The 24,431-nt window shown below is 45.3% G+C and overlaps 1 protein-coding gene across 6 annotated transcripts in view; it reads left to right on the top strand.

Moving 5' to 3' along the window:
* The window catches only part of FSTL4 (follistatin like 4), a 188,470-nt gene that overhangs the window by 82,627 nt on the left and 81,412 nt on the right, over positions 1 to 24,431 (top strand). For all 6 annotated transcript variants that reach the window (XM_048960272.1, XM_048960271.1, XM_048960270.1 and 3 more), the window contains 2 exons: positions 16,065 to 16,255; positions 19,389 to 19,509. In XM_048960272.1, coding sequence (XP_048816229.1) covers positions 16,065 to 16,255; positions 19,389 to 19,509 — 312 coding nt within the window. The remainder of the gene's footprint in view (positions 1 to 16,064; positions 16,256 to 19,388; positions 19,510 to 24,431) is intronic.

Here is a 24,431-nt window from a genome sequence, read left to right on the forward strand (position 1 = left end):
ATAAAACTAAGCAAGTCCAAAATAGGTACAGATGATCATTTGAAAACTCCTGGCTTTGACTCCTGAGATGCCTTTTTTGCAAATACTGACATTTTCTTTCCTGGTTTCCTTGGTGCGAGGTGGTCTTTAAGGTCCTTCCCAACCCAAACCATTTGATGATTAAGGGGGGACAAACTTGCAGTACTGCTCCATTCCTAGGAAATTTATTTTTTTAATTTAATATTGATTTTTCTGAGTTTCAGCTTCCATGTGCAGAGGATGCTTGCTGCAGAAGCAGGTGTGTATCTGAAGCTTTGCACCTGTTAGAGATACAGCAGCCAGCTAGGGTGCAATTTATAGCATCAAGGATGCCAGTGCTGCACTAGGCAGCAAACAGCTCCTCTGTGCCCTGGCAGCTCAGACCTGAGTTGCAGCTCTGTGCCCATGTGCATGCAGTCATCTAAAGTTGTTAGCATGGTGTGCATGCCCTGCTGAGCGGTGCGTTGCCCCAGGAGAGTTTAGGCTGAAGCGTTTCTGAGTTTGTAGGTCATAAATTGATGCTCCCCTGTGCTGCTGGCCCTTGTTGGGCAGGAGGAATTCTGTCATCGGATTTCCTTGTCTGAGTTGCAATCTGCGTTTGAGGGCCTTTTAATTCAGCTCCATGGCTGAAGTTGGAAGGAGTGAAAGTATTCCTGCCGATGCAGATCAGCATATTTCCTAGGCTCACAGCATGCAGCTGTTTATTTAATTTTCATAAGTTTAGTAGTCATCAAAACCTTTAACTGAAGTCTCATAAAGGCGGTTCTTACAGTGTTTTCCAATCTGCGTAATTTTGAGGCTGAGAGGACTTTGTATGCAGATGAGGACATGCTGGTAATGTCTGCTCCCCAGGGGAAGAGTGACTTTCCTACAGATGCAGGCGGTGGGGTTTTTGAGCAGCAGTATTCATGGCCATGATTGTGTAATTAGAAAGAGTTTTAGCAGCAGCTTGTAAAATGTACAATTAAAAGTTGGCCCCAACTCCTCCTCCCCTCTCTGCCTCCCAGAAGCCCTTGGTATGAGTTTCAGATAATTTCAAGCTCATTTCTACTTGATGAGTGTTAGATTGGGGTGGAGATATGCAGTAGCTGCTGAACTTGGTGCTTGAAGATTAGCTTTGTTAATAGCATCTGCTGATATCATTAACAACACCACAGAAAGGATGGCGGTGTTAGGGAGTTTGCCTTGATGTTGTGGATGGTTCCCATTCTGTATGTACCAGTGCAATCTCTATAAGCTTTGAGGCTCTGTAACAGCAGAGCCATTGTGGTGGGATGATGGAGGCTGCTGGTGGCATCCTTTTTTTTAGCAATAGCTGTAATCTGTCAGCATTCTTTTCTCCAAGCCTTCTGCAATTGTGACTTTTCCTTCAATGAGCGAGATGCTGAAATACTATAGCTGCAGTCATTCCTATTATGACTAAAGGTTCCCCACTTGCAAATTCTTCTTCCAGGTGTTGTTTTAAATATGCTGTTACCGTCCCTTTCAGCTGTGCTATTCATGTCTTTTCTTGGGTTCTTCTCTGGTCTTCGTTGCATCCTTTCCTGGCAGCTGCACAGAGGGTGAGCACGTGGGAAGTGAAGTACCCAGGAATATGGCATTAGCCAAATGGCCTTGTACTAGTATTTTCCTTTCTTCACATCCCTCTATGGATAGCACATGCTCTTGGAGCATACCCCTGTCTGGTAAGGCTTTTGTAAAGGTCCTTTGAGGTGTTAATAAATTAAACCTGGGCAAATAATCTGATTTCACGGTCTCCTTGGCCTCCAACGCTCCAACACAAATTTCAGGCTTCATTTTTCTGGGTTAAAAGACATTTTAAGAAAACTGGAGTTCTCCTATCTGACATGAACATTTAATTTTTTTAAAACTCAGTGAATAGAAGCAGAGGAATTGTTTTGACATTTGAATATCTCTAGGAAAGCAGTTATGACAGTATGCCACAAGACAAAAATTTCTGGTAATGCATGGCAGAGCAAGGTTGTACTGCAGCAGGATGGGGCTGTGCCAGCATCCCTGGGTTAGGGAACATCCCATAAATCTTCTGGGCTGGTTTCCTGTGGAATTCAATACTTTAAGGCTTCCTATAGCGACTTCCTGCAAATGGAACATAGGGAAGGAAAGGGAGAAGAGTCAGTTGAGAGGGAGATAAGAGGTGCGGAGGATAAGAGGTGGTTCCCATGGAGCTGTATCAACAAGGCCATTAACACTTTGCACCAATGGGTTGCAGGGACCAGTATGGCTGAATGCCTCCTCAGCAGCCCGGGTGCAAATCGCAGGCCTGATCTGGAATCTAAAGAAGAGGATTCATTTTGCCTAGTGAGAAGTCTTTAAAAGGCTCCATGCCAGTTATCTAGGCTTCCTCTGTTCCCTATGGGCTCACACCATTCATCCTGCTGTCTGGGATCTCTCATGCCTGCCTCATCTCTCCCTGAGATCAAAGGAAGGAGCATCAGGGCATCCGCTGGCACAAAGAGCTCAGTGATCACTTTTACCCTTCTGTTGTATGATGTGTTGATAATGTGATAGCTTGCAAGGCTGAAGTGGCCATCCATGGCTGTGTTACTTGACCTGTTTGGTACAGACAGAATTTTACTCCACAATGGGATGAATCGTTCTTCCTCTTTATGTAAATGGTTGCTATTAAAGGTGGTCAGGTGTGGATGACCTTGAACTGTTGGGCAGTAATCTAATTGTGATTACGAGCGGATAAGTTTCAGTGAGTGAACTGAAAGCCAAAGGCAGTAAATAACACAGCTTAAGATGGTGACCTGGGGAGCAGGGAAGTTAGCCAAAGAGCAATCTTTGTGTATAGCAGGGAAGGATGATCAAAATTTAACGAGCATCATAAAAAACGTTGTCCTGCTGATGGTTGCTGGTTTGTGCAGGGCCTTGACATATGTTGGTTGTTTTCTTCAGGAAGATAGAGGGGATCAGAAATGCTGGGCACAGTGATTTGCAAAGAACTGACTGTGCGAGAATGCATATCTGTGGTTGCTCTATATGCCAATGCCATACAGACATTTCACACTGCACAGGCTGAGTGGCTGCTGACCTTCTGTTCCCTTTAACATTGCTTTGGGTATGCAATCTTTCTACGTTTCTTTTTTCTTTTTAAATATGACAGGGTTACACTGTTGGCTACAGATCTACCCAGGAATGCCACCATCATTGCACCATCATGCCACCAATGTTTTCTGTGTGGGTCACCTGTAGTATCTCAGAAATATGAGCAGGGCCAATGGGCTTTGGGCTGGCATCATTGGGATGACAGGATGCTGCCTTACATTAGATAGCAATATATTGTTTTCTCACAGCTCCAAATAGATGTATCTGACAGTCGTAGGTGCATTTTCTGCTCGACTGACCACAGATCAAAACATTTTGCAGTATTACATATCCAAGCTTCTCAAGCATAAAAATTTAGAATATTAGTTCTGGAAGTTTTGGAATGCTTGATTGCTATTATATTTAAAATAATAAAAAAATAAAATCAAAACCTGAGAAGGATATTTTACTTCTTGGAGAAGCTGCAGCTCGGTGCTCACTGCCATCACTGTGACTGCCCACTGCTTGTCACAGATGGCATCAACCAGCAGTGGGAGAAGAGGTTAATTTATTTTTGTTGAGTTGAAGTGGATGCAGACAAAGCTATCCAGTCATGGGATGAATCTTCTGCTTTTTTGTTTGTTTCATGGGAGAAGAATGCCATCATCCTGAAATTGCAGCATTAATAGATTTTTACACAATTAATTGTGTTTAACTTGCTTTAAGAGTGAAGGGATAACAATATGGCAAACTACAAATTCTGTGCAGTTTTAACATGCCTGGCTGCAGTTTGGAGATGCTTCTGAGATAAGCAGTAGCTGTGGGAGAATCAGGGCTGGCAGTGATGCTACTGATGCCCATTGCCTGCTGTGCACTTTGGCTAAATTCTTAATTAGAGCTTAAACGCTGGATCCCCTTTTTACTCTTTCTCATTTTGCAAATGGTTTAACTGAAATCTGGACTGATACATCCTGGTTTGTGCATCACAAAACCACATGGCGTGTGAGAGCGACCTGACGTGACCGAGGGCCTGACCCTGCTGCTGCTAAATGATGTTACATTCCTTGGCTTGCCTCACGGAGCAGAAGCCTTCACCCGTTTTCCATAGCTGCTGTATGTTATGCACTGCTAAAGATGAAGGGAGAAATATTGGTGCAAGACTTTACATAAACCATTTGGATTCTTTCATTAATGTACGGTTTTGCACGCTTGCAGGTGAGTTTAGCAGAATCCCGAGATGATTAGGAACAGTTTTCACTGGGAAAGTAGGCATGTTATAAATATGTCCTAATATCTTACGGAAACTGCTGTAGTGGAAGAACTTTCTTACATCAAACTCAATCACATCACATTTTCAGTGAGCCTTGCTCACTTTGCAGTGCCCCAGCAGCCTCTCCAGAATGCAGCACAGCGAGGCAGCAGCATCCCCAGGGACAGAGCAGCATCCTGGTGTGCACAGCAGGGCAGAGCTGTGCCTTGTGCTGCTCAGACACAGCCTGGGGACGGTGTGAGAGGCCATAGGGCAGGGCAGCAGGTCCCCTGGGAGCTGATGGATGTGTCTCCTGTATTTGTCACTTGTGCTGTGTTTCACGTGCCTCAAATTTCGAGTGTCAGGAGTACGGAACAGAGATTGAATTAAAAAATTTTGTGGTGTATGGAACAATTTCACTCCTGTAGCCAGGTCTGTTTGATATAGTGCCATTGGGCAGAAAAGTATTAAGATGGCAATTACATCTGAATGCATTTGGAATAGTCTAGTGTAACTGGCTTAAGCTCTTCCTTTTGGCAGAGTGTGGCAAAATGCTATCATAGAATGGCCTGGGTTGAAAAGGACCACAATGATCATCTAGTTTCAACCCCCCCTGCAGTGTGCAGGGTTGCCAGCCACCAGACCAGGCTGCCCAGAGCCACATCCAGCCTGCTCTGAATGCCTTTCCTTCTGTTCCCTTTACTTTCTTGCCCTGAGATGCAATGTACCACTGGGCTGCCCACATCCTGTGCAGCAGGCAGTGCGGGTTTGCCATGGGAGAGGAAATCCTCATCCAAGTTCTGAAGGGAAACTGGGGAGCCCATTTCTTTGGTGGACCTTGGAGAGCAGAGCACAAGCTGAGGCTCTGTGGGGCGAGGACAGAAGCCCCAAACTGCTGCCATCTGGCAGGCAGCTCCCTGGAAGCCATTGCTGCTGGCATCCCAGCCCTAAAACCATGCTCATTCCTTCCCAGCACAGGCTCAGTGCAGTGCTTTAGCAGATCACAACACAGCGATTTGTCACTCGTGCTTTACCCCGGAATATCTGTCACTCTTGGTGTTGAAAATCTTCAGGAAAAACATGTTTTCATCCTCTTATTTTTACAGTAAGAAGCTTCCCTCTGTACTTTAGTGACATATAATGAAAAATCCTGCTGCCGACGGTTCGGAGCAGGGATGTTGTTATCTTGACAGGCCTCCAGCAGATCTACTCCACAATTGGTGCCCTGGATCGCAGAAGGGTTATTTGCGTTGTCAGCAGCAGAGCACTTCCAGTGCTCAAATGCTGTCCCATTCATCATCTATCATTGCAGCGCTTGAGGGAGAAAAAATCAAAAGTCCCACATGGAAACAGGAGTGTTCATCCCTGAAATTCAGCCTGTTGTATTTGCGAGTTGTTATTTATTCATTCTGTTTCTTGATCTGCTGTATTTACTCCTCGTGCCTAAGTTCTAAGTAGAAATAAAAATCTAGTTGTTCCTGTTGCCTGGTCTCTAATGGGAGAGGACAGGAGGAGCAGCATGGAAATTGTAGTGTTGGAAATTGTGGTTCAATACATAGATCTGTATTTTTCTCTTTGCTGCTCTCGGGTTGTAGTGCAGTGCTGCAGCTGCTTTGGTGTGGATGGGTCATGGTGAGCCTATAGAGTGCTGTAGTCAGTGGGTTTGCTAGGTGTCAGAGTCCTCCTCTGCACTTTGCTACATGGAAATGATCCGATTTAATACTTGACTGAGTCAGGAATTCCCATAATTAAGTGGTGAGCCATGACTGTCCATCACAGGAGGCTCTCCTGAGTTCTTGATTTCTGGAGCAGTGTATGATTGTGCTGTAAATGTTGCCCTTTGATCTGTCATTGCTGGGATCATTTAAGAGCTTGATGTGAAACTTCTTACTCCTCTTTATTTTTTTTATTTTATGCTAGAAGTACTTTCTCCCTCCTTGTGCACATTTTCCTCCTTAGAAGTCAGTGTTTTATAATTGCCATAATGCCCTTTAGGAGGGTGTATGTTACGATCTACTAATGAGTTGCCTTAGAGGTCTCCTAATGACAAGCTGAACAACAGCCACAGCACATCATTATCAGACCATTACACGCATCCTTAACAATAATAAATACTCTGCTTGCTGTAATCGCATAGTCCTTCGTTACTTAGCAAGGGGAGCTCAGGAACTTCGTGGTTCAAGTGCAGGGTGGGGAAGTGTATCCCACCAGCAACCAATCCTCCAAATGCTGGTGGTTATGAGGCGAGAATCCCCCCCCTGCAAGGGAGTGGGGAGAGCTGCTTAATGAATACCTAATGAAGAAGATCAACACAACCAGGGCATCTTCCCAAGCTGCTGACTCCTCACATCACCAGGGGCAGCCTGAAGTCGACCAGGCCCTGGGCCACTCATCCCATGCACAGATGGCACACCGTGGTGGCTGTAAGGGGTGGCTCAGCCAGGTGTGTGTGGCTCATCCCTAATGCAGAGTGATGGAGTAGATGGAGCAGAGAAGCCAGTGAGTTGGTTAGAAAGGTAAATGTTTCAGAGCACGGCAGCGTCAGTAAAATTTACATTAGTGCCAGAGGGTTTTAAAGGTTTATTAGAGCTTCAAAATAATACATTTGCTATCTGGAAATGCTTGATAGGTGTGCCAGTCAGCTGTAAGAAAGTGAGTGTTGGTTACATCCCAGAGGAATCTGGCCAATTTTGCTTCCTCTAATAGAAACAAGGTGGGGGACTGTAAAAATGTCAAGCAGCAGGTTGCAGAGCATCAGCAGCTGAAGTAGCCGTTTATTTAACAAAAAGCCCATTTGGTTCATTTGAATTATGGGATATCTGACATTTTCCATATGGGAATTCTGGGCTGCTCGTGGCTGCAGCAGGATGGGGTCTGAGGGACTGAGCTGCTTGGTGTCACTGCTGGGGGGAGCAGCTGATGGCCAGCTGTTGCTGCAGGGAGCTGAGCTGCCCTAACTCAGTGACATGAGTCGATGTGCCATAGATTTTGCCTCCAGGTGCTTCAAATGGCTGCAGGGAATTGGTTTGTTGTTTGTTTGTTTGTTTTTTAACGATTCTTATTAATTGTTATTTTTTTAATCGCTCAAGAAAATTTGGCTTCTATGTCAGTGAAGGAATGCTCCTCAAACATTCATATCCTACCAGATCAATTCCCTCCATTTAAAAAGCAGCATTCTCCGGCGCAAGACTTAAAATTAAAGCACAGCAGCAGATGCAAACTGGCGTCTGTATACAGATGTGTTGCAACAAGAAGTGATTACAAGTCTTCCTCTTTTTTTTCCCTGCTGTCTTTTTTTTTTTTCCTTTCTGACTTCTTCTCCATCTCTTGCTTTAGTTCTGTCCATACACGGAGCTGCAGTCCTTTGTTGATAACCGCATCTGAGGTTATTGATCTCAGTCAGTTGTGTGGCACTGCCTCTCTCCCCACGCAGCCTGCAGCTCGGGGTGCCACGTGGCTAATGTAGCTGAATTGTTTTCACGAGGGAGAGCAGTACAGTCTGAAGATGATGCGATGTGAGAGAGCACTGGACAGGCACAGAGTGGTCCACGCATACCTAGCTGAGGTGGTGGGACAGGCACATAGCAGAGCAGGCTGTGCTCTTAATGAATTGCTCGGTGGACGCCACCAGCTTTCTGTCTGGGAGTTGTGGCTGATGTGCTCCTGCTTTCTGTTACTGGGCTGTGCTCTGTGCGTGGTTGGGCTGAGCGGTGCAGGGGTCGCTTTGAGCCACGTGCCTTCGTGCTGTGTTCCTATGTATGTGCTTCCATATCCGTGGCATTGTTGCTTCTCTGGGGCTTGACAAACATTTTTGATTTGTAACAGAAAATAAAAGCCAACGCTCTGTAGGCAATGAACGATTAAAGCAGCATCAGGAACAGCCTGGATTGCTTATGGCAGCAGATAGAAAGCTCTCCCGGCTCAGGCACTGCTGTTAGTTACACTGCTGTGCAAAGTGAGTCTTTGGGAATGCTGCCCAAGTGCCTCTTTGGGAGCGATGTCCTGTGGGGCCGAGAGCACAGCCCTGCTGCAGTGTGTAGAAATTCCTGGCTTGGGATGCTGCTGTGCATTTGGGGTTGAGGTGCACATTCATGTGGGCATTTCCTGTTTGGGAGGGAGTAAGATTGGGATAGTTCTTGTTCATAGAGTGGTGAATTCATGTTCTGACATTACCAGTTCTGAATGTGTTTTCAAAGCTCACAGAGCAGTAGATGGGTGCTTTCTCTTGTTGTAAAATGAGATGCTGAAATAAATATATGCTGAGGCGAGTTTTAGCTTTCCCAGGTCATAAATGTCTAATTTTTAATGCTATCACTTTGTAATATATCCCATCCCATTTCTGTGATTATATTCCGTGAGCTCCCAGTTGCAATGAGATTATATACAGATATCTGATAAATGTACACCTTATTAACTGGAACATATCCCTAAGATAAGCAGTAAGTTTTGGCTTTTGTTGTTAATTGATTTTTTTTTTCAGCAATAGCAGCCAAAGGATTGCCAACATTCACGAATTTGCATGATGTTAAACATCTGCTCCTCCTGGTGGGAACTTTCACAGAGTTTCACTTAACTTGTAAATTCACATCAGGAATAAAGGAGGTGCTCCTCAGGCTTGGAGGGCACAGCTATGAGCAGAGCAGATGGGCAGGCGGTGCGGCAATGGGAGCACAGTGTTATGGGCCAGCTTTGCCTGCAAGCTTTCAGCTCGCTCTTTGCTCGCTGCTAATCAAGATCACGGTCATTGGTACTCTTCAGTGGCAGCAAGATGCTGTTGTGTCATTATCAGACAAGGGATGTTGCAGTGTAGCTACCTGCAGCATGATTGCTGCAGAGCCCTGCTTGCTGTTTTATACAGAGCATCCTCTGAACAAGCAAAAGTCAAATGGCTGATGTGACTGGTTGGATTAAAATTTGGTTAATTGTTATTCATCTGAAATGTCTTCAATCAAGCGCAGTGCTTCCAGCCCATGAAAATCAGTGTGTGTATACAGGGGGCTCAAGAGTCACAGATGTCTCTGCGTTGTGGGCAATCATTGCATCTCACCCAGCTTTTTCAGTATGCTTCTCAGTGCAGTGAGCTGCTCATTAGCAGGCAGAGCACTCAGAATGGGATCTGTCCATGTACTTTCACAAGAAGAGAGAAGGGTTTTCCTTCATTCCAACCACTCAGGAGAAGCAGGAGGGAGGTCCCTCTGGCATCTCCATGCACGTGCAAAACAGAGCAATTAGAGGGAGAGGAAGATAGAGGCAGAAAATTGGCCCGGAGGAACAGGGATTTACAGGGACTGAAGTCACCTTTTATTTTCCTGTCCCTGTATGCATCTGCTCTGCCAGGTCAGATGGGCCATGGGGCTGCAGGTGCCAACAGCTCCCATACTCCCAAACTCATCGTTCTCAGATTCATCAGTCTGATGTTTGGGGACCACGTTTTCTCAGTTTAGGCATGCAGGCACTTCCATTTGGTATGCATGAAAATGGGTCATTGCTGGTAGGCAATTTAGCTGTAAACAGCACAAGAATTAAGGAGCTACGCTCATAAATAAATTTGTATCCCATAACATTTTAGTTTAGTCCTTTTCTGATGCTTCTAACAATGCCACACGAAGCCTGAATAAAGCATATGAAAGGATGGACTCTTGGGGAAGAAAAAAGGCTTTCTCAAATCCCTGTAACTTTGCCCACAGATGGTGTTTTTGGTAACCATCTCATGAGAAAACATGTGCCCCCATATCCCACACTGAATTTCTTCCCAGTGCTAGCAAACTGCCTTAGGAACAGCCAAAAACAGCCAGCGTGGTGAAAGGGGAGCTGTCAGACACAATGACCCTGTGGTGCCTCCTGCTCCCAGCAGCTCTTGGTGGCAGTGAAGTGTGGCTTTGAGAACTGGCACTGCTGGAGGTCACGTTGGTGGGAGGTGGTCCTGAGTGGTGCTGGTGGTCTGGAGGGGAGTCCCCCATGGGGGTTGGCAGGTCAGAAGAGGTTTGATAGAGCTACATGTGTGGGTTGTCACCTGCTTGGTGCTTAGCATGGATTTGAACAACCACTGTGCTTTTGTACTGGAGGTCCCTTCCAACCCCTACAATTCCATGATGCTGTGATTCTGTACTGGGTTCTATGGAGCACTGCTGGCACCAGCTGTGGTTGCGCCCAAGTGCAGCTTCTGTGGGGCTCACATCCTCCACAGAGTGCTGGAGGTGTTAGGTTTGTTCAATGCTGGGGACCATGGGATTGCTGCTGTATCATAGAATCACAGAATCCGTAGAGTTGGAAGGGACCTTTAAAGGCCATCTAGTTCAACTCCCCTGCAGTGAACAGGGACATCCACAGCTAGATCAGAGTGCTCAATAAGTTACTTTAATATTGTTAGCAGAATAGCTTCTTACCAGAGCTTTCTCAGGGAGTTCTTCCCCCCATCTGTACGTATATATATGCATATCATTTTTTGTTTTTATTTAAGGAAATACTGCTGTTTCTAGCAATCATCACATTGTAAAGCACCCTGCAAAATAATATTTTACAGCGAGAGAAGTTTGCCCGTCAAAGGAAGCTCTGCATTTCATCACCTGACTTTTGTTTTTATTCAATTTTTGCCATATTCCTGTGAAGGACAGCAAATCCCCGGCCTTGTTTCTTTTGTTATCTGCCTCGGCTCAGATCAGGCAGGGATCCTCCTGCGAATCCCACTGCAATTCACAGAAACCAGCAGTAAAATTCTTAAAGAGGGCAATTATTGAGGGAACTGGATTAATGATCTGTCATCACAGTTTAGCCACATTCACCACTGACCTTTCACAGAGAGGATGGTCTTGATAAATGCAGTTCATTACAGAGTTCTGACATGAAAACAGAATGGCACTCTGTGTTTCTTGGCAGGCTGATCAATATTTTATCTGCCAAAGCATACAGAAGTGCTAAACAGGACGAATTACGTAGCTGCAGCAAAACAGAACAAGAAACAGAATTGCTCGGGGTGAGCAGAGCATGTAAATGTGACAGTTATTGGCCACACTTTGGCAATCAGACCCTGAGACGCTGTTTTTTCCCTTTCTTTTCTTCTGTCTTACTGTTTTTCTTTGCCTGTCATTCTTTTCTTTTTCAATACAAACAGGGCCGGGCTTCACTGGTTCTGGAAGCGCCGTAAAGAGATAAGAGGGCTTGTTTTTGCTGAGGGCTTCCAGCATGGCTGGGGACCCACTGGGATCCCTGCCCAGGGGCACCACCGCGCTGCCAGCCCCCCCAGCCAGGTGTGGGGATGGCAGTGGGTGCTTTGAGAGGATGTTTCATGTCTTTATTAAAAAAAAAAAAAAAGAAATAAATCAGAAATCCTCATCTTTTGAGCCTGGTATATTGAAGTTTTATCCCAGGAGCTGCTCCTTGTGCAGGGGTCGTTTGAAAGTCACCAGCGTTTTCTTTTTAGGGCTGTAAAGGAGGATGTCAGACTACGGAAGGGATCTGGGCTGACCTCCAGCAGAGTGCTGGGAACAAAGGCAGCGCTGCCCAGGGCATCCTACGGCTGGGCAACAAGCATGCAGCTCATCCCAGGGAAGGCTCCTGTTTGTCGTACAAAGCGTTTGTGTCAAATTAGGTTCTTGTTCAAAAAGCAGAGGGGCCATCAAAAGCAGTGATGCAGTCTCTTGGAATGGAGAAAGCAGCCTTTTTTGTTCCATTTTCCCTTTCAATTTAAAATAAATTCCTAAGCTGAGATCTGAAGGCGTGGTATTACACGTTGTTAACACTATTAACTTTAAAAAAAAAAAAAAGCCCTGCACTAGCAGATCAGCATCTTAGTTTTGAGATCAAGTGTCTGCAGTGTGCCTAGAGCTCTCTTCTTCAGCAGTCAGCAGAATAAATCCTATTGGGATCGTGCTTACGGATGGAAAAACAACTTGCGTGACTTTTTTTTTTCCTAACCGATCCTTATACAAAGTAGTGGAAAAAGATGATCAAGTGTGCAGAGACCCAGTTTAAGGCATGGAAGTAGAAAAGCAGTTTTCAGCTCATCCCAGAGCTGTGCAGCCGGCAGGTTCTCCACCTGGAGGTGGTACAGATGGGAGCAGGGGGCACTTGGGCTGCACGCAGAGACATCTCCAGCACTCAGAAACAGAGAAGGGAAGAAGTGCTGCAACAAAAGCAGCAGAGGCAGCTCCTGGTGTGCAGGCTGAGAGTCTGGGTTCCAAACAAGGCAGTGCTGGGGTCTGTGGGGACAGCAATTGCAAACAGAGCCCAAGTGCCCGGGGTGTGCTAACAAGGAAACCCCACCGAGAGACACCAGCAGGGAGAGCAGTCAGTGGCTAGCGCTGAGCTCATGTTGCAAAGGAAACTGCTGGAGGCACTTAGCAAAGCACAGACAAGAATGGGAATGAGTGAGAGGGCATGAAGATGATTTTTCTGTGATTCAAGTAGCAGCTGTGGTTATAATACCTGAAAGAACAGGAAACATAGAAGAGACAGGAGTGCTGCAAGAAACTTAAAGAGAGTATTTAGCAGATAAAGCTGGTGGATCCTGGGCACGGTGTAAGAAGATTATAAGTGTCACTGACAGCAGGAGTTGGGACTGGGGAGGAGAGAAAGCACTGAGCTGTGCTTTGCAGGACCTGTACAACAGCCCCAAAGGACTATGAACTGAGTCCACAGGGAAGATGGCTAGATTAAGGATAAGAGAGCAATGTCTGGTAAGGAACGGGAAGGAGCTTTATAACAGGAGAACCTGGTTAACCTTAGCATTGGCTTGCCAAACGATCCAAGCTGCCTACGTGTGTCCTTGGTGGAGGGCAGAGGCAATGAGTCTTCTGCAGTGCCTTCCCACTGCTTTTAGAGGAGCATCAGGTCCAGGTTGTGTGGGTGGGTCTGACTTCCCACACAAGGATGGCAATGAAACCAGTGCTTTGGCCAGGTGTACTGACAAGTTGGGTCAGACAGAACATGTCCTTTGACTAGGAATGTTTTTCCCCCGTGTTGTTTTTATTATTATTATTATTATTATTATTATTATTATTATTATTATTGCTATAATGAGATTAAATATATAAATTATTTAAGTATTTATATGCACTTTCATATATAAGCCTCAGCACATTTTCTCATCAATCTTTTACTTCCACTGAACGAGCACGAATGAGGAATCTTTCACCTCTGTGACAGAACTTTACTGCTTTTTCTCTTTTCTTTGTGTGCTGCCGAATGCCAATATGTGCCTTGTCCTGAAGGAACTGCTTCTGCATCACTGCCAGGCTCAGGTGTCACAGGTGGCAGGGGAGGATGGCCAGAGGTGTGAGCTGTCACCTCTGTGCTGCTAAGAGGTGCTGAGGGAACGGCGTCCAGCAGAGCTGAGCAGCGCTGTTTTCTCCAGGGGAAAGGGAAGATGATGAGGTTTTGGAGCAGTGTGAGCTGGGGCAGAGCTGTGGTTTGCGTCAGTGAAATGTGAAACAGAGCTGATATTTTAAATAGGTGTAATTGTGTTATTGCTGGCTTCCCTTGCTGTATGTGGGGGGTGGTCTGGTGTTACCCTGCTGCTGGGATGGGCTGGGCTGGTTGCTTGGTCCCTGACAGCAGCCATTGCAGTTATGGAGGAAAATGTTTTGATGTGAACACAGAGCAGCATTTGGGGTGTGCTGCTGAGGCTGCCACCAGCTCTGTCTTCCCTCCAGTTTCCTTTATTTCACTCTTTATGTACATCACATCTGCCTGGAGGTGACAGCCGTATCCCTCTCCAAGTCCCCAGGTTGGCTCCTTGGGCTGTCCTGCAGCCATGTGAGCCTGTGCATTTTGGGGAAGAACAGTTTTGGGGAATCTTTGTTGTCAACATGTGGATAGAGCATGGGGGTGAAGATCATTATCTCTTCCCTCTTGGCAATGCAGCCGTGGGCATTGTGATGCATCCAAATGGGAAGCACCACGCAGGAATAAGGTGGGAAGCAAACTGAATAGTTTTCTCTGTCTTCATTAGCCTAAGATACATCTTAGAATAGAATTAAGATTTGACTGGAAAGAAAGGAAAATTTCATCTCAGAGAAAAGCAATTATTGAAGTAGCTAAATCCGTATTTCTGACAAGACTGCAAAATTGTGTGATTGCACTGGAGAAGGCAATCAAAATTTCTTTTAAATAAGTACATGATTGTAAGGAAGGCACTTCTTGCCACCTTCAGGATAGCTATCAAATGGGGGCAGGGAGAAAGGCAAAACAAATAAACAAGAGTGATAGCAACTGAGTTGCAGAGAAGCCTTGTTCTTCCATGGGATTGATCTCCAACTGAGATCTTTGGTGGTTGTTTAAGAGAGAAGGAAAAATGTTACGGCTGCTCAGTATCGCTGGGCAGTGAGGAGCCCAGAAGGGTCTGAGTTCAGGATGGGAAGTGAGCCTGGTTGTGTGGTTATCACAGAAAAGCAGCACGGTGCTGACCCCAATGGCGGGTGCATTTCTGGCCCCTCTGTCCCCTTCTACCTTCTCAAGTCATGATGTTTTTGAAGCTATGAGCATTAAATAGGAAAGGGGAAAAAATCTTGCCAGTAGGTGGGTTTGCTATCAGAGAAATGCCTCCCACCTGGAATTTTAATTGGGTTTCAGTTGTAGTGGGACAAGAGGTCCAAAAATGATGTTGGCTCAGCAATAAAAGGACAGGAAGGCTGGCGGTCAGTATGACAACCTGCTGTTATTTTTCAGAGGAATAACATTGAAGTCTTTGGGGAACTGATCTGCAAGAACATTGTCCCTTAAAGAGTGGAGAGACCCCTCAGATTTAGTCCAGCATGAGAGCTGAAATAGAATTGTTTCAAAACTGCCGATGCAGAGAACAGAAGCACAGAGAAAAGGGCATCTAGCAGGAGCAGCGGGCAGTGCTGTGCTTTGCACTAAAGCAAACAGATCTGCACCAACAGGAAAGCGGCCGCACTTCATTCTGCTAAGCTTTGCCAGAGAGCAGTAGAGCAGAAAAGGGCAATAACGCTTTCGGTGCTCCGGGCACGTGGGTCAGCTTCCTGTCTAAGAGGATGCCTTTAAATCAGAGCAGAGCACTGCTCAGAGGATTGCTGGCAGCCGCGAGCACAGCGGGAGCTTTCAGGGTCACAAAGGTTTGGTCTCATTGCTCTAGCCAGGCTGGTGTCACTTCAACGCGAGCGGCTTGAGGGCTTCTCACTGATCATGATGTTTTTCCCTGGTCAGGGGTCGAGGGAGGTGGCTGTGGCAGCATGCAGTGTCACTGCAGGCAGCAGGCTGCTCCACACCATCCTTCCCCACCAGCCTAGAGCCTTGTGCTGTGTCTGAGGCTTCCTCATGCTCTAACACCTTGAGAGTGAGATGTATTTGCTGTCCCTATGCGCTTCGTGCCTCATTTAACCCGAAAGGGTTAGTCCCATGTGTTGCATAGGGTGACACTGGAGTGTTTGTGTCTCAAATCAGCCTCCTATGATTTATTTTTCACTTTGTGATCACTGGACTGATGATATTTAGACAAATGCGGGGCAAATTTGATATGGGTGGGGATTGCAAAGCTAAGTATGGAAGTCTGTTAGCAAAGCCCTATAATCTGCAAGGCAACGTTCTGGAGACAGCCCTGACAGCAGGGCTCAGCCAAACTGTCAGCTCCTGCAAAGGATGACCACTGCAGGAGCTGCAAGGCGCAGCCTGGCGCGGTGCCGTGTGTGCAGACAGCCCGGCTTTGGCTTTGCTATATTTATCATTGCTTCAGAAGCAGAATCCCTTAAAGGATCCCTGTGCAGTAACGCATCCCTCCTTCCCTCTCTTCCAGGTGACACGTGCACCATGGCCAGCTACAGGCGGCTGAAGGGCGTCGTGTTGGAGCTGCAGGCGCAGCGCTCAGCCCCACCGCGCCACCCAGCCGCCGACAGGGCTGCCCAGAAACGTGCTTTGGTGGAGGAGCTCTTCCAGCACCTGGATGAAAACAGGGATGGGCACCTCAGCAGCTCGGAGCTGGCGCAGGTGGGTGCTTTGTTGGGTGCAAATGGAGTGGGTTGTGTTTCTCATTGGAAAGGAGAGGTTGGCTGTGCCACAGCAGGGGGGAGCAGTGATGCTGCAGCCCCCACGTCTGCCTCTGCATCTCCGGTGTGGTGTCCAACACTCGGTGATCATCCACAACAACAACATGGCAGTTTTCCAGCATCATCCTTGCTCCTGAGAATAGCTGATAATCCTCACTGCTAGCAATCATCTCCGACATTTCCAGGTAGCTTTTGATTCTATGTAAGTTAGGAAGAAATCCTTTCCTTCTTCCTCCTCTTTTCTGGATCGTATGGTGACACGACAGTAAAGTCAGAATACTTTTAAGAGGTTTATTTTGCCAGGGTGTTGAGGCAGATAGTGAAATTTTGATTAGCTGATCCTAATAACATTTGAAAAGGTGAGAGCCTGAAGAAACTGTTATTTCTAATTATGGGCCTGCTGTGCTGTTGGAATTCATCTAATTGGTAAAGTGAACCAGCGCAGGCACTTCTGCTGATTACTTTGTGTCCTGAACTTATTTTCTTAGTGTGAAAATTTGACAAAGCAGCCTTATAAATATGAGCAGCAGCACTACACCAGATGTGGGAGAGTGTCCCCACATTGATCTTGTGGTTCTCTATGTTCTATAGAGTGTCCCCACATTGCTCTTGTGGTTCTCTATGTTCTATGAGGACAGTGCAAGCTTGCTGCTCCCCAAGCAGGACCATTTGCAATGGATTTGCTCTGAATTTTAATCCTAATGCTGTTGACACGATGCACAGTCCTGCCTGCACAATGCAAAGTGTCAGCATAAATTCCCTTAGATCTGAGCTATGAATGTATACAATACTTCATCTGAATTCGGTGATCTCTTATAAAGACATGGGTAGGGATAAGAAGGCACTTCTCTCTGAATTCAAAGCCTGCTTTTGCACAGTTACATCTGAGTGTGAGAAAGAGCACAGAGAGGGCTCCAGGCGCAACAGCAAGCAAAGGAATTGGCTGCTAGGTTTTTTTTAATTCTTCTAACTATATCATCAAACTCAGTAAACGTGTTTGCAGCTCTGTTGCTTGCTGCAATGTAATGAACTGACAAAGTCCAGCCCTCAGCTGGAGCCCACTCAGCCACACGTCCTCTGTGCACACGCAAAGGCTGACAAAGTGCCAGCACCTCTCAAAAGACAAAGCAACACCAGGTAATGCTGATTGCAGAGGGGCTGGGGATGCCTTTAATCCTGAGCTGAGCTGCAGTGCTGTGGGCCCCACTGGGGCAGTGTGGGCAGGTCAGGCTGTGCTGGGCACCACCTGAACCCTGGGGCTCTCACACCGCCTATATTTCTTCTTAGCTCCAAGCCAGGATGACTTCCATCTGCTTTCACCTGTCTGGCTTATTCACTCTGCTTCCAAGGGATTTTTGTAGGCAATGAGCAATTTTTAATTTTAAGTGTTACAGCCTTAAGAGAAAGTTTCTTGCCTTGAGAGGCAGATCTGTGACTGATTTGTGTTGGCTCTTTTAATCTGAAGCTCACCACAACTTTAAAGTTCCTCCGAAAATGGGAGTTTTATTGCCCATGGGTAGAGGCAGATAAAATGAGCATGGTGCACAGGGAGGCATGTGATCTCATTCTCTCTGGCCGCTGGATGAGCTGTTGTTGTGCATTTTCTTTGTTTTACTTAAAAGAAAAATAGTCTCTTGAGCACCATAACCTTGTCTGCAAGAAACAACCTGAGGCAGGTAACACACACTGCTGCAGGAAACAAAAAGCACAAAAAAACCCAACAACCCAAGAAACAAAACAGTCATTTTTAAAGCCTGAAAGGGGTCTTTAGGAGGCTCAGTACAGAGGGATTTGTCCCAGAGGAGAAACTGGAAGCAGAGTCCCTGCAGCAAGGACAGTCCAGCGCCAAGGTAGCTTCCAGCACAGGGACACAGTTGAGGGCCTTTGCTTGTTTGCTTACTGTCCATTACACAATTGCTTTGAGAGAAATAGTGACAGCAGATGATCCATCCCTTCTGTGTAGAGCCCGCTCTGTGTCCTCACTGCCAATGGATTCCATTGAGCTGTGTTTCCCTCTGGACCCAGCAGTGTGAAGCACCCATGTTGTCCTGCAGCCATGGGTATACAAATCTATTAACAAAGGTAGTAATTGGAATGGTATTTCCATTTAAAACCTGAATGTATTTTCTAGTCAGATTCATAAATCCACTGAACACATTGCAGCTGAAGTGCCTTGTGTGTTGTTTTTTTTTGTCTCCTGACATTAAATCAAAAGGACTAGTAAAAAAACTTGTAGTCTGATGAAAAGCTGATCAATTTTCAATACAAAGATAGACAAAGGGAAATTTCCATCTTTAGAAGATTGATCTCAAATGTTATGGTTGATCTCACTTTTATTGAACATTTTTACTGGCTAGGTGAAGGGTCATTTTTTTTAGCATTATTGCTTTAAATTGCTTCAATATAATGGGCCAAGACTAGAGGAGTAAATAAGAGAGTCTCTGGATTGCAGCAAAAGCCTTCCTGCCTGGGACATGCAGTATTTCAGGAGTTTTCTTCATGTTCCACAATAAATTCAGAGAAGCCATTGTTTTCATTATGCTTAGGTCTGAGTTTAACTGTTTGCTAACTTGGATGTATGACTTTCAAATCTCTCTTCATTTTTCGTGTGGAATGTGTGAAATCCTTTGCATGCAGAAGAAACAAACTGTTGAGAACTGAAAAAACACGTTCATTTTGAGTATACCATCATCTCTTGCTTGTTCCAGTCCTAAAGGGGAAGGTGAAAGCGCTTGTGGAGTGATACTTTTTTTTCCTCTTTGCCCTATAAACCTGGTCCTAATCTGCTGACTTATGAAAGTACTGTTCTCCAAAGCCTCTGCTGCTCAGAGGCATTCAGAGAATTCTCATGCACCAGTGCCAGCAGCTGGCACCCCGAGCCAAGTTTGTGCCAAGTCAGAGCTCCAGCTTGGAGGGTTTCATGGTGGTGGGGGCTGAGTTGTGACCATCCTCATGGCCCTCTGAGGAGGAAGAGGAGGGTACTGCCCAAGGGTCATTTAATGGCGCATCTGCTGGGTGACTCAGAACCACCGACTGTAGCTTTGCAGTGAGGTTGAGCGTTTTCTCTGCTGCAGGTAATGAAGAAAGAGGATCTGGAAGGTGATTTATTGGATTGTACGCTGGAAGACCTCCTCCGGTTTGATGATTATAACAACGACGGGCGCTTGACCCTGCAAGAGCTCTACACGGCCTTCCGTAAGTCCTGATGCTTCTGTCTGTCCTCAGTGTTGAAAGCGTGTGAATATCTGAGATGGCAGTGCTCTCTGCCCAGGCATGGTCAGCAAAGATGATCCCTTTTTGTATTTCATGTAAGGCTTGTTTTTAAAGATTGCTGTGCTTCAAAGGGTGGGCAAGAGCCAGGAGGTTGGCAAAAGCGTGTGGGACTCGGTGTTCTTGTGGATTTTCTCATGCTTTGGGCTGATGGCATCTTGTTGGTGGCTGTTGAGAGATGTTGGGGGAATGCCATGTATGTAGCCATGAGCGTGTGGCTCCTGAGTAGCTCTGAGGAAACAATATGTACAAGCTGTTTTTGCCAAACGTCATCTTTCTAAAGAGAAGGTTTTCAATTTGCTTGATTTTCATTTAAAAAAAAGCAACTTTGGATAATAACATTTGATGTGCTTTCAGACTAGCCCCAGTAATCACCTTGCACCTATTTGAACCACATATATATTTAATTCAACACAGCACACTCAAAGCAGCAGATATACAGTAAAACATAAAACTTCATCCGTTAAGAAGGTGATCAAGTGAGTTACCCCAGCTATAAAGGTTTGACATGCAGTTATTTGGGAGTGTATTTGGATCAACGCGTTCTCAAAGTCACGGGAACTTGAAGCTGAATTCCACAAGTCATCTGTATGAGTTCTTGGTTCAGTGGATTTTAAGCAGGCAATGAAAATAGGACAGGTACAAAATATTAGCCCAGGAACAGAGGAAATAATCAATAAACTGCAGAAAGTATTGCTGCAAAAAAGCACGGCGTATTGAGGATTTATCAAAAGGATTTTGAATATTAAAAGAAACTAAAGTTCAGGTTTCTCTATTTTCAATTTCCCAGAGTCCCTGCTTTTATCCAGAGCATTTATTGGTCGTTGGTTTTCAATTAAAAAACAAAGCACGTTGCTTGCAACTTTGGAAACTTTACAGGATTCTGCATGTGAACTTCAGTGCTTGGTTAAAGCCTGGCTTTTTACTTTATTGCATTGTCTGGGAACAACTTCTCAAAAATATGTTTATAAGCTTTGTTCTTCATTATGAGGCAGCCCTGGCCCTTGACAGTAGTTTTGTAGTACAACATCAGGCACATTTTTCACGTTGTGTTGCTTAGAATTCAGCCAAGTCACTTATTTCTGTGTGCCAGCAGTGGGGATGGCTGCTCTGCAAATTGAGGAACCTGACTTTCAGAATTCAGTGACATCAGGAAGTCTCAATCTGATTTATCCTCTCAAAACCTCCGTTAGGTCTGTCTCAGCGTGCCGCGCTCCGGTGCGGTGTTGCAGTTTGGAAAGGTTTGAAGATGACCTTGATGAAGCAAAGAGCTTTCCAATTTGTCATTCTTGCTATACTTTCGAAGCTGCAATTCATTTTCTTGACTCCCATGGCCTTTCTGCAGCTTACAGAGACACAGAATTGTACCTCCTCATTCCACAGTTGGCTCTTGCCTTTTTTTGACCCATCTTCTCCCTCTGGGGCCCACACAGGTCCAAAGGGCATCTTTGGTTCTGTGCCCTGCTGGTCAGCTGAGAGTGAATGAAAGCTGTGTGGGTGAGAAGAAATGCAATGCCTTGCCTTATTGAAACCTGGTCTCACCATTACAACTCCTACATGTAATAGGTGCTGCTTTTAATAATCATTTCTAATCACGCTAATCAATTACATACGCATCTCAGTGCAGAGTATCAGATTGAGGGTAGAAATAGCAGCCCTCCTGCTAACCCTCTCTAATGTATCGTCTTTATTCTATTTTTTTCTGAAAATTCTTTTATCCCTGAATAACAAGAACACAATTTTTAGCAATTTCCTTTTGTGTATGAGGATGAATGGAAATATCTATTAGCAGAGGATTAAAGTATCACTTTCCAAATCATCCTAATCATTCGTACACGATGAGTAACATCTGAGACAGTTTAAATGTTCTCCTGGCAGCTCTGGAAAGAACAAGTTTAGGTGTCTTCTAATTTCTTATTAGTAAGTTTTATTAGATAAACAGGATTAGGGCAGTAATGAAAAGAAATTCATTTTTAAGATGATGAACTCAAAGATTTTCACGTTCCAAAGATAGAAAGTGTAGTACTAAGTGTACTTGTCTGTTTTCTTATTGATATTTTCAGAAAAGATTCAATAGATGAGTAATAAATAAGAAGCTTCGTTTATATCAGTACTACAGCAGTGCATGCACCTAATTAATCAGCATGGAGATGGTCAAGGAAATTGGCAAGCACGCCGCCCAGCTGAGTCGAGCTTTAAATACACTCAGATGAGTGATGTTTGGATATAACTTCTGGAACAGTATCTGACTGGAGGTCATTAGAATTAGGCATGTCACTTTTGGCTTACCCGTTGTCTTCCCTAATGGGAAAGTAGCAGGTTGGCAGATGTGAAAGCCCAGCTGAGAAAATCAGTGTAATCTTCTGGATCTATATTAGCATCAATGTGGACAGGTCCATTTGTAACACAAATATGTCAAAGAGAGGGAAAACATGCATCCCATCAAAATGGCTTTATCTTGTCAACATTGTTTAGCTAATAAGAAGCTATTAACCCTATGATAAAATCCCCTTAAGTTCTAGCTCACTGCCAACTAGGGCTCTCTCCTAAGCAGCACGCCCTTCTGACAGCTTGCCTGTGCATTTTGCTCTACCTCAGAGAGCACGAAAAGGCCCTTTGTGAGCATCCTTCCTACCCCATGGCTGTTGTTCTGACAGCAGGGAAATGCTGCTGGCTGTGAGATGTGCTGTTATCTAAAGAACACAAACACAGTTTAAATGCATTTATACAATCACAGAATCACCGAGGTTGGAAAAGACCCACAGGATCACCCAGTCCAACCGTCCATTTACTGCAGGAATGAGTGCAGAAGAGGCTGTGGGATCAGTGTGCTCTTTTCACTCCTAAACTTGCTGGTGTTGGCTTGTGATTGTGCTGTTGTGCTCTTGGTAAGAAGCTTGTGCTGTTCTCTGATTTTGCTTTAATTCAGATTTCCCTTGTTGAACTGGCCTTAATACTTAGTGAACAATGTACTGTGGGTGAATGTGAGGAAATAAAAGGAGTGAGGATCCAGGGCTGGGCATGGCTGTTGGGTAAATCAGTGCCAGTGTAGAGGAGCAGCAGTGGGTTGGGCTCCAGACGCCGTAAGTAAGACACATGGGGCTGTTCCTTCCTGACTCTGGACATCTTCCTGAGCCAAATCTGCACAGCAGAGTATAAAGCAGATTTATTTTTGAGGGGTGATTCTTGGAGACAGAGCTTTGTAGCTGTCAGCCAAACACTGAGGCTTCATGCCAGCCAGGACAGGCAGAGCTGTGCCTGGGGAAAGGAGCAGGAGATGCAGGGCACGTGGGAGAGCTTCTATTCTCACGACTTAAGGAAAGATAGAAATAACTCATGTTTGAAGAGAATGGAACGTGTGTGTTTGGAAATGTCTGCAATCAATGTATTTCACGTCCGCCTGGCAGCCCAGGTGTCCAGCAGGAATTGCAGCTGTGAGTTCCATTCCAGGGCTGTGTGTTACAACCCAGTCCTCCCCGTCGGTGTGGCACGTAGGGTTGGACATGTGTTGCTGCTATCTCCCAGTCAGATTGGTCAAGCCTAGTTAATTATATTGGACAACTATATTGTGAGATAAAATTTTGCTTGAGGTTTTTTCTTTAGCAATATTATAGCGTCAGTTATCAACAGGATCAAATCGTAGTCCAAAAATATTGACAGTCTGCGCACCGCGCTCAGCCTCTTCGGCTGCAATCTCCTTTGTATGTGATTTTTCTTTCATGTTGCTGCAGATATTGCTACGGAGTTGGAAATAATTCATTAGCTTACCAACATTGATTTGTTTCTCCTGTGAGCGATGTGATATCCAGACTTCAAACACGCCTCAGCAAGCAGAGCAGCGCGGCGGTGCTTTGGGTTGGCGGCGGTGTTTGGGGTGCCGCAGTGCTTGGGAACAAGATGAGCTTTCCTTTGCTGGCCAATGTGAGCAGCTCCAGGCTGCCTTGAGGGGTCCCATGCAGCTGTGTTGCTGAGGATAATGGCAATTCTGGGGGGGGTTTCTGGAATAATGAATGTAGCAGTGCATTCTTGCAGCAAAAATAAGCTAAAAGCTAACCGTGGGGCAAAAAGCAGAATTTGTAAGCCATTTAGCTAGATTTCTGCACCTTAGTGTCTAAAGTGAAAATTTCTGGTAGGGTAGACATGGTTGGAATAATTGTGTGGGTTCTTTTGGTCAGGAATTGCTGTCTGATTAAGGCAGAGAGCATCTCCTGGTGGTGCACATGGTGGGAACTGCCAATCTCCAGTAGTTCTTGAAATACCTCTCATTTCAAAAGATACCGCCTGGAAAATGTCAACAGGCTTAATATATAATGACTGAATAAGAGAAAATGAACTAATTACAAGTTGTTATTGGAAATCCATTCTCTACGAATAGCAAAGAAAGCTCACCAGAATACAACGTCCCGGTGCTTTTAAACTGCTCCTCGGGGTGCATTGATTTGTTAATCTTGGTTTTAAATGAAAGAATTTGCAGTGTGGAGTTGTGCTTCGGAGGTGATGTAGTGCAAACCGTATCAAATGTCTACGCACATTCTTGCAGGAGCAGAATATCTAAATATTTATAAGTGCTTATGAGTGACTCAGTGGCGCATAAAACCAGGCAAATGCCATTTCTCAAAAAATGATTTGATCCGTACCAGCAATGTTCACTGAAGCAATCTCTTACACACAAATAACACTATTCTCAGTTGCTTGCAGACACAAAATTACGTCAGTGAGCAGCAAATACAAATGTTGGTGAGCTCATGAAATGACTGACAGCCCCTCAGTGTGGCATCCACACCTTCAGATCGCACAGGTCGAGATCTATATGTGGTGATTTGCATTTTCAGTGAGCTGGGGATGTG

This window comes from Lagopus muta, chromosome 14, assembly GCF_023343835.1.
Source record: "Lagopus muta isolate bLagMut1 chromosome 14, bLagMut1 primary, whole genome shotgun sequence".
NCBI lineage: Eukaryota > Metazoa > Chordata > Aves > Galliformes > Phasianidae > Lagopus > Lagopus muta.